This window comes from Zingiber officinale, chromosome 4B (genome assembly GCF_018446385.1).
Source record: "Zingiber officinale cultivar Zhangliang chromosome 4B, Zo_v1.1, whole genome shotgun sequence".
NCBI lineage: Eukaryota > Viridiplantae > Streptophyta > Magnoliopsida > Zingiberales > Zingiberaceae > Zingiber > Zingiber officinale.
Window position 1 is genome coordinate 63,648,590 of NC_055993.1, and position 13,228 is coordinate 63,661,817.

General features: G+C 37.1%; 1 protein-coding gene across 2 annotated transcripts in view; it reads left to right on the forward strand.

The window, feature by feature from the left end:
• Nucleotides 1-10,937, forward strand: part of LOC121975091 (beta-glucosidase 16-like) — a 42,603-nt gene extending 31,666 nt beyond the window's left edge. The window contains exons 2-12 of one of the 2 annotated variants that reach the window (XM_042526490.1): nucleotides 7,982-8,057; nucleotides 8,197-8,255; nucleotides 8,354-8,429; nucleotides 8,500-8,574; nucleotides 8,686-8,773; nucleotides 8,865-9,117; nucleotides 9,232-9,347; nucleotides 9,622-9,874; nucleotides 10,051-10,153; nucleotides 10,230-10,335; nucleotides 10,579-10,937. In XM_042526490.1, the coding sequence (XP_042382424.1) occupies nucleotides 7,982-8,057; nucleotides 8,197-8,255; nucleotides 8,354-8,429; nucleotides 8,500-8,574; nucleotides 8,686-8,773; nucleotides 8,865-9,117; nucleotides 9,232-9,347; nucleotides 9,622-9,874; nucleotides 10,051-10,153; nucleotides 10,230-10,335; nucleotides 10,579-10,786 (1,413 nt within the window). In that variant the 3' untranslated portion in view covers nucleotides 10,787-10,937. The remainder of the gene's footprint in view (nucleotides 1-7,981; nucleotides 8,058-8,196; nucleotides 8,256-8,353; nucleotides 8,430-8,499; nucleotides 8,575-8,685; nucleotides 8,774-8,864; nucleotides 9,118-9,231; nucleotides 9,348-9,621; nucleotides 9,875-10,050; nucleotides 10,154-10,229; nucleotides 10,336-10,578) is intronic. The other variant, XM_042526491.1, reaches the window with a different exon arrangement.
• The last annotated feature ends 2,291 nt before the right edge of the window (nucleotides 10,938-13,228 follow it).

The window sequence follows — 13,228 nt, forward strand, 5'->3', positions numbered from 1 at the left end:
GGGAGAAACCTTGGACTAGGAAGCAGGAGGCCAAAACAATAAAATCAAATCAAAGAATATGACATCAGCAGAGATGAAGTACCGACGAAGAATAGGGGAACAACACTTGTACCCTTTCTGAGATCGTGGGTACCCAAGGAAAACACACTTATGAGACCAAGGAGAGAGTTTATCAATGCTAGGATCAAGATCATGAGCAAAACATATAGAACCAAAGACCCGAGGTGGTAAAGGATGAAGAAGATGATGAGGGTAGAGGATATGATAAGGTATTTTACCATAGAGAGTGGAGGAAAGCATGCGATTGATAAGATAATACGCAGTAAGTACAACATCACTCTAAAACTGATGAGGAACATGAGAATAGAGAAGAAGAGTCCGAGTGGTCTCAAGAAGATGACGATTCTTGTGTTCTGCAACCTCATTCTGTTGAGAGGTATGAGGGCAAGACGTGTGATGCAGTACACCATGAGATGCCAAGAAGGAACGAAACTGAATAGAAAGATACTTGCGTGCATTATCACTTTGCAAAGTTTGAAGAGAAATACCAAACTGGGTTTTGATTTCATGAAAAAAAGATTGAAAATAGAAAACAATTCTGAACGTTCCTTCATCAGATAGAACCATGTATAACGGGAAAAATCGTCTATAAAAGTAACAAAATATCGTGATCCCAATGTAGAAGAAACACGACTTGGACTCCAAACATCAGAATGAACCAAAGCAAAGGGGACGTAGCCCGACTCACAATGCGAGGAGAAAAAGAACTACGAACATGCTTACCTAATTGACATGACTCACAAGACAAAGACTCTAAGTGAGAAAGACTAGGATGTAATTGTTTCAACTTATCAAGACCTGGATGTCCCAACTGAGTATGAATAAGAAGTGGAGATGCTGCTGCCGAACCAACAAGAGAGGGTTGTTGAAGCCGATAAAGTCCATGAGACTTACATCCGAAGCTAATCATCCTCCCCGTACTCCGGTCCTGTAAGGAAATAGACATTTTAGTAAAAGAAAAAACACAATCAAGAGATCGAGTAAGTTGACTTATTGACAATAAATTAAAGGGAGCTCTGGGAACATAAAGAACATTATGAATGGAAAGAGACGGAGAAGGATGAACAATACCAATACCCTTAGACTTAGTTTGGGAACCATTGGCCATGGTGACAATTGGTAAATAACCAGAAGTAGTGAGAGAAGAAAATAGAGATTTATTATTAGTGATATGATTAGTAGCCCCAGAATAAAAAACCCACCTGAAGAGCAAGATATGCCAGTAAAGGATTTACCAGCATATGCAACAGTAGCAGTGGAATCAGAAGCCTGACGATCCTCAAACCATTTCAGAAAGTTATTATAGGAAGGTTGTGGGGTCGGATCCGGTGTTAACTATGAAGTGGAAGCTGAAGAAGCAATAGAATTCTGAACGATTTGAGCAACGCGAGGAGGTCGACCATGCAAACCCCAGTACTTATCAATCGTGTGGCCCGGGTCGTGGCAATGATCACACCAAGGACGACCTTTGCCACCCTGCGAGACGGAGGTCTGTTGTTGTGTCGAGAGACCAAAGCTAACGAGTCAACAGGAACGGAAGGAGGCATCATCAAGATCTTGGCTGGGACTCGGAGGAGAGTTGCCCAGGTATTGTCCATGGTAGCTTCTGTGGGGCTGCCCAGGATTTGATCACGAACATGAGAATAATATGTGGGTAGACTATATAAAGCCAGGGACATAAAAAATTTCTTCCGATTTTCAAGCTCTTCAACAGGATTGGCCGCAGATAGTAATAGTTCATTGAAGTCACAAAGAAGGCTAGAGACCGAACCCAGATAAGTTGACATTGAATCCTTAATTTAATGGGCACTGAGGATGTCCATGAGATCTTCACAATCTTGATAGAGTCGCCGAGAGGTGTTTGTAAAAAATTGTTAAGCTTGTGTCCAAAACGGCTTTGCAGGTTTTGTGAGTACGGACGACATTCCTAAGAGATGGATGGATGGATGGTGGCTCGGATAATACAACACAACTGAGCGTCAACCTTCTTCCATAGAGGACGATCGGCGATTTGAACATCTTCTTTAGTTTGAGTGAGATGTGTCTTATAACCCTGTCCAACAAGCCAAAGCTCAATGTGAGATGCCCAAGAGACATAATTTTTATCATCCAATTGCTCGGAAGAGAGGGGTGCAGTGATGTGGTTGGTAAAGATTGAGGTATCTGACTTTGGGATGTCGGATGTAGCCATTGATTAGTTTGGAAAGAACTGTGAAGAACATCGAAGGAGAAGATGAAGAGGTAGTCGATTGTCTCCTTCTCTGGTGAAAACTCCCTGCTTCCGCAACCACGTTGGCAGAAAGTCCACAACAGCATCAGTGATGCACTCAGAGAAGAGCTTGTTGGAGATGAAGATGAAACGACCGAATGGAATTGAGAAGAAGATGCTCACTGCTCTGTCGGCCTCCTCACCCTGCGTTAGCAACCACGTCGGCAAGGAAATCTGCGAATGTAGGGACGGAGAGGAAGAAAGAACAGCTAGAGAAGAGGGAAGAACAACCGGATTCCTTTGTTAGAAACCACGTTCGCGGGAAGCCTTCAGAGAGCAGAACCATTGCCGCAACGAAACCCTAGATTGAAGCCGACACTCTTCAACAAGGATCGAGAGATGAGGGAAATCCACCACGCCAGAGCAGAACTACTTCGCCGGAAGGGAACACTGAGGAGACGTTGTCGCCTCAGTCAGAAGAACCCTAAGATGAGGTCGTCACCTTCCTTAGAGTCGTCGGAGATGTCGCTGTCGTCGGATAACAGAGGAGCTTGAGGCGGGATAGCTTCCTTGGCCGTCAGGGATGAGAGTCAGCCTGTGGATCGCGCGCTTGCGGGTCACGTTGAGGACGATCGTGCGATCGTTAGCGAATACGAAGAGGGTGCTGTCAGGGAGGAGGTGGAGAAGAGAAAACGTAACAGAGCAGCAGCGCAGGAAATTAGGGTTTTCTTTGAACCTGGCTCTGATACTATGTTAAGAGAAAATCGTGTATTAGACATCACGGAGTTATTGACTTATATAGAGAAGAATATACAACATAATTACAATAATGCCCCTAGTTATTATGTTACAATATTCTAACAAGAATAATGTGTAAAATAAATAAACATAATATGTATTATGTGTAAAAAAGTCATAAACAAACAATAAAATAAAATTAGTGACAAATCAATATCTTCCAACTCCAAGGAAGGGGCAAGGTCGGCGGGCGGTGGCAGCGTGCTGATGTGCTGTGGCAGCAAGGTGGCTGGTAGCAGCAACATAGGCTACAGTAGCAGTCGGCAGTTGTCGGTCAGTAGATGCTATAGAGCACAGGTTGGCCGCTAGCAGCTGCACAACATCTTGGGGGCGGGCTACGGGGCGAGGTTGGGGGCTTCACTGCTTCTGCGCTTCAGGCTTGGCCGCTTGGGGTGGGCACCGACCACTGCCAAGCGGGTCGTAGGCGAGTGGGCACTAGGTAGGAAGGCAGGCAGGCAAAGATGGACGACACTCCAGTAGACAACACTACGGCAGGCGGTAGTCGACGAGCAAATGTTGATATCTGAAATCTGAATTAGGTTATTAATTATTTTTAGAGCTATGATATTCATCTAGAAAATTCATCTAGAAAATTCTTAAGGATAGACACATAAAGATGGGACCTACCATTTCACTTTTTGTGGGTCCCATCATTTATGTGTCTATCCTTAAGAATTTTCTAGATGAATATCATTTCTCTTATTTTTATTTCCTCCCTAACTTAAAGTCTTGTCATTTTTTCATTTCCTCCCTAACTTAAAGTCTTAAACACGCGTGTCATTTTATATAATAAAAACAAAAAAAAAGCAGAAGCGTCATCTTCTTCTACGAGACGAGATCGATAGACTCTTTTGTTGCTTTTGGCTACAACGACTACAAGTTTGAGACGCGCCGATGTCGGATGACGGACGGTGCAGCTCAAGCTCCTCTTCTTCCTCGTGACCTCGCCCCTCGAATTGTAGCCTACAGGTGGAGCGCATTTCTAGGAGCAAGGGGGTGCTTCCGCACACCCTCACACCCCCTTACCTATGCCACTGCTAGCCAATGCCTCCCTTGTCTCGTCCCTGTCTTTTATATCATCCTTGTTCTCTCCTAATTTCCATTGTAGTGTCTTCTATAATTGCGATTGTAGCTGCAACGGAAGGGATATCCTCTACTATGATTGCCATGGAGAGAGTGCCGTGAAGGAGATGTTTGGGGAGAAATTGACACTCTACGACATGATAAAGTCAGTGTTGATCCTGTGCTATGGCTTGCAGTCCTTTAGACTTCTCATCATCTTGTGTGTTGGTGCGTCATAGAGCTAGAGGTTTGACTTTCAATTGTGGGAGGCATGTTGAGGAACATAGGTGATGTTAGCCCACTTCAAGCTGATTCTGAGATGTCGGTGGATTGCACACTTCCTGCATCAACATCGATGATGACTTCACCATGAGTTGTTGGGGATTGGATTGCCTAGCTAGAGGGGTTGAATTGGTATCATTACTTAAAAGTATAATTTAATCTATCGAGCTAGCAAGGTTACACACAATTAGCACAATGGAAATAAACAAAACATACATGCAAGCTTACTATAACCGCTAGCACATTTATTTAATGTGGTTCGATATCCCCTAGGCCTCTATTCCACGGCCTATGATCTGTCGGTGCATCAAACTTGGAAAGCTACTATACTTTCTTCTTCTCGATTAGCTATCGGAGGTGGAGAAACTTGTATGCACAAAAACAAAGATTACAAAGGAGGAAAAGCTCAGAGAATACAATGTTTCTAATAGAGTTTAACTAACTTTATTTCTCCCGCCGTCAAAGCCTCCATTGAGCCTCCTTTTGTAGCCTTCCAATACTTTCTTTTAAGATTGTCTGCCATCTAGCAGTTGATTAGTCTATCACATTAATCGATTGGTCCTTGCGATCTAACTATTATCATGCAATAATGATTCTTTTCTACTTTCCATGTGAGCTATCAATCGATTGAAAACTTACTAACAGTCAACTAATGCCATTAGTCAACTTCCTAATAGTAGACTTTCCAATTGACTCAACCATTAACCATTTTGTTCGTTGGCTCGACAGACCCAATTGACTACCCTAGTTGACTGATTCATTAATTGATTAGGATTCAACACTAGTCAACCACAAACCTCAATTTACCATTACTTTGGGATTTTGGTTAACTACATATTTCATCAGTTGACTCAGCCACCGGTCAATAGAATTAATTAGATTCCATCACCAGTTAACGCATACCTCAAATCTTCAGATCCATTTAGGGTATAGGGGAATCATAAGTAGCCCACTTATCTTTTTACTCTTTTTACTTTAGAAAGTGACATTGTTTACTCACTTTCATTTCATGTTCCTGTAGTGGTAGTTTTGTCAGTATCAAAATCTTCTATCTTGTCATAGATGGTGTTTCTAAAGAGTCCTGAGACAAATTAGATTATCTTTCATCCGAGATATTACCTCCTGAACTAAATGATTGTTATATAGCAATAGTTGACATCAGACAAGCTAAAATCTTTTTGCTATGATAGATAGGATGTAAAAACTTTGGGTTTTCTGCTATCGCTGTCGTAAAATATTGAATTTTGGTTCGCTATCTGTTTCACTAAAATAAAAGTTGTAAAATAATTCTCAAGTTCTTATATGTAACTTAAAGATCTTTGTGGACGGTTCCTTGATTGGTTGTGGCAACTCACGGTGGTGGGATGTGAAAGGCCAACCTCTGGAGAGATCTCGGGTGTGGAACGGGTTGAGGCCAAGCAGTAGTGAGGGTCGCATTTGGGACAGGACGATGTTGATGACAGCGGGGATGCAGACTCGCGAATGCGATGCAGTAGTGAGCTTGCGTAGACAGATAGGATGGGTGGCAGTAAGAAAGGCATAGTGATGAGGACACGATAGGGAGCGATTGACTGGTGGTGCTACTTTAGAGTAGTGCTTGGTGGTGCGGCTGGACTTCTCGGCCGGTGGTGTGCGGGTTGTTTGGATAGGATGATGACCGGTGGAAGCGTTAGGGAGAAGAGGTACTATCGGAGCAGTGGGAAGGCTAGCAGTGGTGCACAGGAGGAAGGTAGGCGGTCGGTTCAGCAGATGCGGCATGTGTGTGTTGCGCACCACGGTAAGAGGAGGAACAATGACCTTTAATTAAAATTTAAGGTTGATTTAGTCAAGCGTAATAGAATTATCCATTAACCTAAAAAATTTCTTAATAAAAATTATTTAAAAAATTCATAAATAAATTTATTTATTTATTTCATAATTATAATTATAATTATATCAAATTAATTTGGTCCCTATTAAACAATTTGATCATCCTACCAAATAATTTATTAATTTGGTTAATAAATTTATTGTAAACGAAAATTTTAAATCATATATCAAATTGATTTGGTCCCATTAATCAATTTGATCATCCTATTAAATAATAAATTAATTTGGTTAATTACTTAATTTTAGATGGAATTTTTTTTCTTAAATATAACACTAGTAGTATCAAAAATACTAGTCATCTCAATAATTGGAACAATCATCCATCCATCCATCTAGTTCACTTAGTCCTCTAAAATTCTTATAGTTTTGTGGCATTTCACATGATCAAATGGTGCAACAAAGGCTTAAAATATATAACACACACTAATTGTATTAAGGAAAGTTTCTTTTGAATCAATTAGGAAAATATGTACTCAATGTCAATTTCATCTTCTACAAGTTTATGCTAGAATAATTAAGGTCATGCTTTGAAATCTTATGTCATGCTGAGTGACATGATCCAATTATAATGTTCTGCTAAATTATTAAAATATGTTACTAAGTGATTCGAGTGATCTTTCATGCGGAGTTCAGGCCAATATGCTCTTGAACATTGAAAATAGTTACACTCAGGCACCGTTTGCAAGTTTCAGCAGATTTTAGTAACTTATTTCGCTAAAATTCTAATTCAATTAATTTACTAATTTCTAATTGCTGTATTTTTATGAAAGTAAACAAATTAAGTGGAAGAACATTGGACTAAATTTTATATAAATTGGTTCTGACATGCAATGAAGTAAAAGTGAGTACAAAGTATTTTTAATTCAACTATTTAATTGATATAGTGAAGGGGGAGTCTTGGAACAGTGTGTGACCTTGGAGGTTACGGGTTCGAGTCACGGAAATAGCCTCTTGCAATGTAGGATAAGTTGTGTACAATAGACCTTTCCTTGAGACCACGTATTGGCGAGAGCTTCGTGCACTAGGTTGCCCTTACCTAATTGATATAGTGTTGTTAAAAGTACAAAATTATGTGTAAAACCCATTTAACTTCTTCATCTCTATACACTTTAACTCATGTTGAGGTGTGCCAAGGTTACAATGAATACAATTTTAATTCAATTGCTAATCTAATTGCTATAGTTTATTTAAAAAATAAATAAACTAAGTGAAAGATATTAAAGGAGTAGAATCTATTTAAGTTCTTCTCAGCATGCTTGGTATATTCAATATAGTGTCAAAACTATATTGTTTTTGACGAAGACCAAAACTCCAACATGAATGATATTTTAAACCTTGCTCCTATGCACGACTCTCATTTTAGAATTAGCAAGGTGGAATTAGTAGTTGAAATATTTATAATTTTTTGTAACTTATTGCTATGGAAATTTAAATATTTTTAAATTGCTATAGACATATATTTAGAAGCAAATTTAGCTAAAGTGGATAATGATTATAAAAATAAGACTTATTTGTATTTATCTTGACACACTCTTGGGAGAGTTCCCTCGAGTGTCAAGTGTCAACACAACATGATACCAAAATGCTATAGTTTTGGTTGAAATTTGAAACTCCAATTCCACATGAGATTCTAAACCTCTTAAGATTTATTCTAAAGGCGATCAAATTATGATTCTCAGTTACTTAACTGTTCTTTCATAGTGTTTTCAGATTGAAGGTGCATATTTAGAAGGTAATAAAAGTCTGAACAATTGGGATGTCTTAAGTCACATACCAGGTAACCATACAATGTCAGCTAGATTTCAGCTCAAAAATCCTTGCTCTTCATGTGTATGAACTTTCCAAAACCTGTTAGTTTGTTAAGTATATGGTTGTTATCATAAACTTCTACTGAAAATTATCGACTTCTTTAACAGGAAAAATTAAAGATGGGAGAAATGGTGATATTGCTGATGACCACTATCATCGCTACATGGTAATCCATTGCACCTTGTATGGTATCATTAGTGGGACATAATTACTCTTTAACTAAGACTTGTTCTTCACTTCCAAATGTTTGATTTTATTGAGCAGGAAGATATCGAATTAATGCACGAACTCGGGATTAACTCATATAGATTCTCAATATCATGGTCAAGAGTTCTTCCAAGTGAGCTTAGAAATTCGGTGCTTCTATTGAAGACTTAAATATGATTTATGAATTTTTCCCTTTCTGATAGGAGGTCAATTTGGGGATGTCAATCCTGTTGGAATAGAATTCTACAATAGGCTTATTGATGCTGTTTTGCTGAAAGGTAAACTTATGTGTTCTCACATGACTAAATATTGCATGATTCTTTTAAATTAGAAACTGAATACCTTTGATTATCAAACAAAGACTGAATGCCTATCTGATCAATGAACAGGAATACAACCATTTGTGACACTCAACCATTTTGATATACCTCAAGAACTTGAAGATCGATATGGCTCATGGTTGAGTTCACATATACAGTATGTTTTATCTTACAACACCCTCGCATGCTGCAAACTCATCTTGGATTAGCCTTGTCCTTCACTTGTTTTACTCTTGACATTTTTTCAGGGAAGATTTTAGATATTTTGCAGAAGTATGTTTCAGGGAATTTGGAGATAGAGTGAAGTTTTGGATCACATTCAATGAACCAAACCTTTTTTTGAAATTCGCTTACCAGATTGGAAGGTATCCCCCAAGTCGTTGTTCAGAGCCATATGGAAATTGCCAAAGCGGAGATTCTGAAAGAGAACCATATATAGCAGCCCGCAATGTAATCTTATCTCACGCAATTGCAGTTGATATTTATAGGAAAAAATATCAGGTGACAAATTTAATCATCAACATTTCTTAAACAATCAGGAGTTAGTATTGCTATCTTCATGTTCTGAGATGTTTTTTTCTTTTTCACGATTTTTTTTTTTGAAATCTTTTGAAGGTTAAACAAGGTGGTTCTATTGGAATTGTTGTCACTTCAAAGTGGTTTGAGCCATTGACAAATTCAACAGCTGATTGTTTAGCAGCTGAACGGGCATTAGCATTTGAAGCTCCATGGTATTTGTTTCTTCTTCAAAACACGTAGGCATTGCATTTAGAATGAATAAATGAGTTTTCACGCTCTATCAAGGAGAGCCTTGGCATAATCAATAACTTTGAAACTTGAAAAAAAGTTGGAACTTGAATCTGTGACAGTTTGTGGTAAAATTAACTAATCTTTCTCTTTTACAGATCGTATGCACCTAACATGTATAGAAAATTCTGTCACGATTTAAAAACTACATTGCCATTTTAGTAGTGATAGTTCTGTCACTGTTAATTGTGTTTGCAGGATTCTAGACCCAATATTGCGCGGTGCTTATCCCCAGCAAATGCTTGAAATCCTTGGTTCAAGATTACCCCCTTTCACCTTGGAAGAAAAGAAATTTCTATTGCACAACAAACTGGACTTTATTGGGATCAACCACTATGCAAGCAACTATGTCAAGGATTGCATGCTCTCTTCATGCAACTTGGATGGCTATGGCAGGGATGCATTGGTAATTACAACTGAGAGTAAAGATGGTAAGCTAATCGGTGATGAGGTATGAACTTATATCGATTCAGCTTGGATTTCTCAATCAAATACGAACAGAATAAATCTAATAAAAGTTATATGCGGAAACTTTGGGTGTTCAATGACAATCTTTTTTTCCCGCTTGTGGAAATTACTAAATAAAACTTCAAAAATGGGCATGTCCTACTTCATTTGATCTTGCAGACTGGCTTGGCAACATTTAATTCAGTACCTTATGGAATTGAAAAAATGGTGCTGTATATCATGGAAAGATATAAAAACGTACCTACATACATCACTGAGAATGGTAATAAATTTAGAACTACTACTATTGCATCAGCATATGATCACAATGGATTTATATGTGCTTTTGCTCTTGCCAGGTTATGCGCAACAGAGCCAAGGTTTATCTAAGGAGGAATTGCTAAATGACACAGAGAGGGTCAAATATATCAGCTCTTACCTTGACTATTTATCCTCTGCCATAAGGTAACCATTGAGTTCAAGTTATAACTATCAGCAAAGTGGGAAACAAGTATTATCTAAAACAATTGGAGAAAATGCTGCTACTTCAAATGATCGCCACAAGTAAATCAATTTTAGGCCATAAGTTTTCGGTTTTATCATGTCTTCATGGCATATATGTAAACAAGATTTATCCATTCACAAATTATATACGTGGCCTTCTCACATCAAGGGAAATTTTGGCTAATCATGTGCCTCATTATGCAGACAAGGAGCTGATGTAAGAGGCTACTTCTGTTGGACTCTTCTTGATAACTTTGAGTGGGTATTTGGTTATACGCTGAACTTTGGGCTTTATCATGTTGACTTCCAAACACAAAGAAGAACTGCAAAACTGTCTGCTAAATGGTACAAGAAATTTCTGAGTGCTGAAAAGCTTCAATTGAACACCAAAGCGTTGAGACGTGAGGTTTGACTCCTATTTAAAGGTGGAGTTGTAAGATCATATTATGGGAACGTTTGTTTATTATAGTGTATTTATTTTGTGACTTTAGTTTTCATGTCTCCTGTTATTTGTCATGTTCAAGGAAAATTATTATTTAATAAATTCCTGTAGATCTCACCAATTTCATTACCATTTATCTCTGATAATTTTTCATTCTTCCTTTTTTCCCCATTCATGTTGATATTATTTTAATACTTCTTTTTTATTACCTTTATTTACCAATATTTTTCCTACTTTCTGCATAATGGGTGTCTCTCGAAGGAGCTGTATCTTGTTCTTCTGAACGGGGGCGTTGTCGAGCAACATTACTAGTTGCCCCAATGGACAAAGGTGATCGGCGGCTTCCCCAGCAACCAAATGCCTCCAAGGTGCTATGCCATAGTACACTGGCTTCGCTTGAGCTGATAGTTCCCACTGTTGGCCTTCCCTTCCAACCTTACGCCATCCTTGTCGTGGATGCCAGCCACCCAGACTTATCAAGTTGCAATCCTACTGCCCATCCACCACCAACCTAGCTGCCCATCTCCCTCAATCGCAATAACTCCCTCACCGTTGCCCTTTTTCTGGTAGAATCATTGAAGGGGTGAATAAACGACAATTTGCGAATAAATTTTTCTCTCTTGAAAGCAAGGACTAAACAACTTTTTTTAGTAGACATGGAGTGCTTTTTTAGCAGACATGGGGTGATTGATAGTGCCCTCAATCAAATCAATTTTTATAGGATCCAGTTACTTCTCTAAATTAGTCGGATAGTACTTAGATTTTATATATATATATATATATATGGAGCTAATACACTCCCATTTTAAGTGGTTTAGAGCTTTTCTTCGCTTTTTTTTAATGATCCAAGAATCCAAACTTTTAAATTGATAATTCTAAAAATGACTGGTTCGACCCTAATAAAATTTTTTCATTAATCGTTATTGTAAATTTAGGAAGAATAGATGGATCATAGCGGACGATCCAATATCATAAATGGTTCAAACATCTCATACGTATGATATGTCCCGCAAGAGATTCAAACTCTTGTTGCATGAGAGCTCATCTTACTTTTGTACCATCACACCATGCCCCAGCATAAAACTTTACTCCTCTATGAACTATCAATTCATTAGGTGAATTACTCATGAAATCCAAAAAACTCATTCGTTAGAGTTGTAGAAAACTTCCTATATTTTCTATTGATACAAATATATATTAAAACAAGGGAGAGAAGAATAATACCAAGTGTTGGTGCAATTATGCCGGTAAGCATAAAGAAATTGGAAAGATATATTTTAATTTCTTTGATATATATATATATATATATATATATATATATATGAAGTGTGCAAGTGTGAGATAGTTGAACATATATTATTAGTGTAATAATGGAAATCCAGATAGGTTGAAGATTAAATATTTGACAAATTAAAATCCAAGTAGGTTGGGACCAAAATATTATCAATTGGAAATCTAAGTTGGTCCAGGAGCCAATGCCTGATGAATTGAAGTTCTAGCAAATCAAGTACAACCAAATCCTTAAAAAAAGATGATTACGAAGTCCAAGATCTCTTTGCATGTAACACATAGAAGTGAGATTTGTCGCACAATGAAATCTTGAAAGAGGAGATTCTTGGCATGCAAATAATCTTGGTGAGGATGAGTCGAGTGTACATGCATATGGGTACAAGTGAACTAGATAGGAAAGGACTCTGACTTTAAAAGTAGTGAGTTAGAATATGCTATACTAGAAGAGTCTTTCAGTTGACTCAATCAGGCAGAAATTTATTTTAAGCCCTTAATATTTTTTTAAAATAAATAATATTTAAAAAATAGATTTTTTTTATAAATTATTTTTAGAGACATTTAATTTTATTAATAAAATTTAAAAGGATAATTCGCAATTAATAACCATGACCAACTAGTCACTTATCCATAACTTTATACTCTAACAAAGCTCAATTTTTATTATTATTATTTTTAAAAAAAAATCTTTTATACTAAACTTTCATACATAATTTATTTAAAAAATAATATATTTATCTAATAAATATTTTTATTAAATAAATAAAGTTAAATTTAATTAATAACATGTTAAAAATACTAATTAATTTAGTGAGTAATAAATTATAATAATAGTATTAATATACAATTTAATTGTTATTTAATTTTTTTTATCGATCAATTTTAACTTTGATCATGAAAATTTTGACATAATAATAAAATTATTATTGTGTAATCTAGAGGTAATATATTTGCACAGTAGGTATAGAGTATAATAGATATTTTCTGAGAGTTTTATGTACAAAGTTATTTTTTTTATCAATTCTAACTTCGATAAATTATCAATTAAATTTATTTAGTCGAAAAATTTAGATAGTAAACATATAGGATATAAAAATGATAATGGAAAAAACTAAAATTTACAGA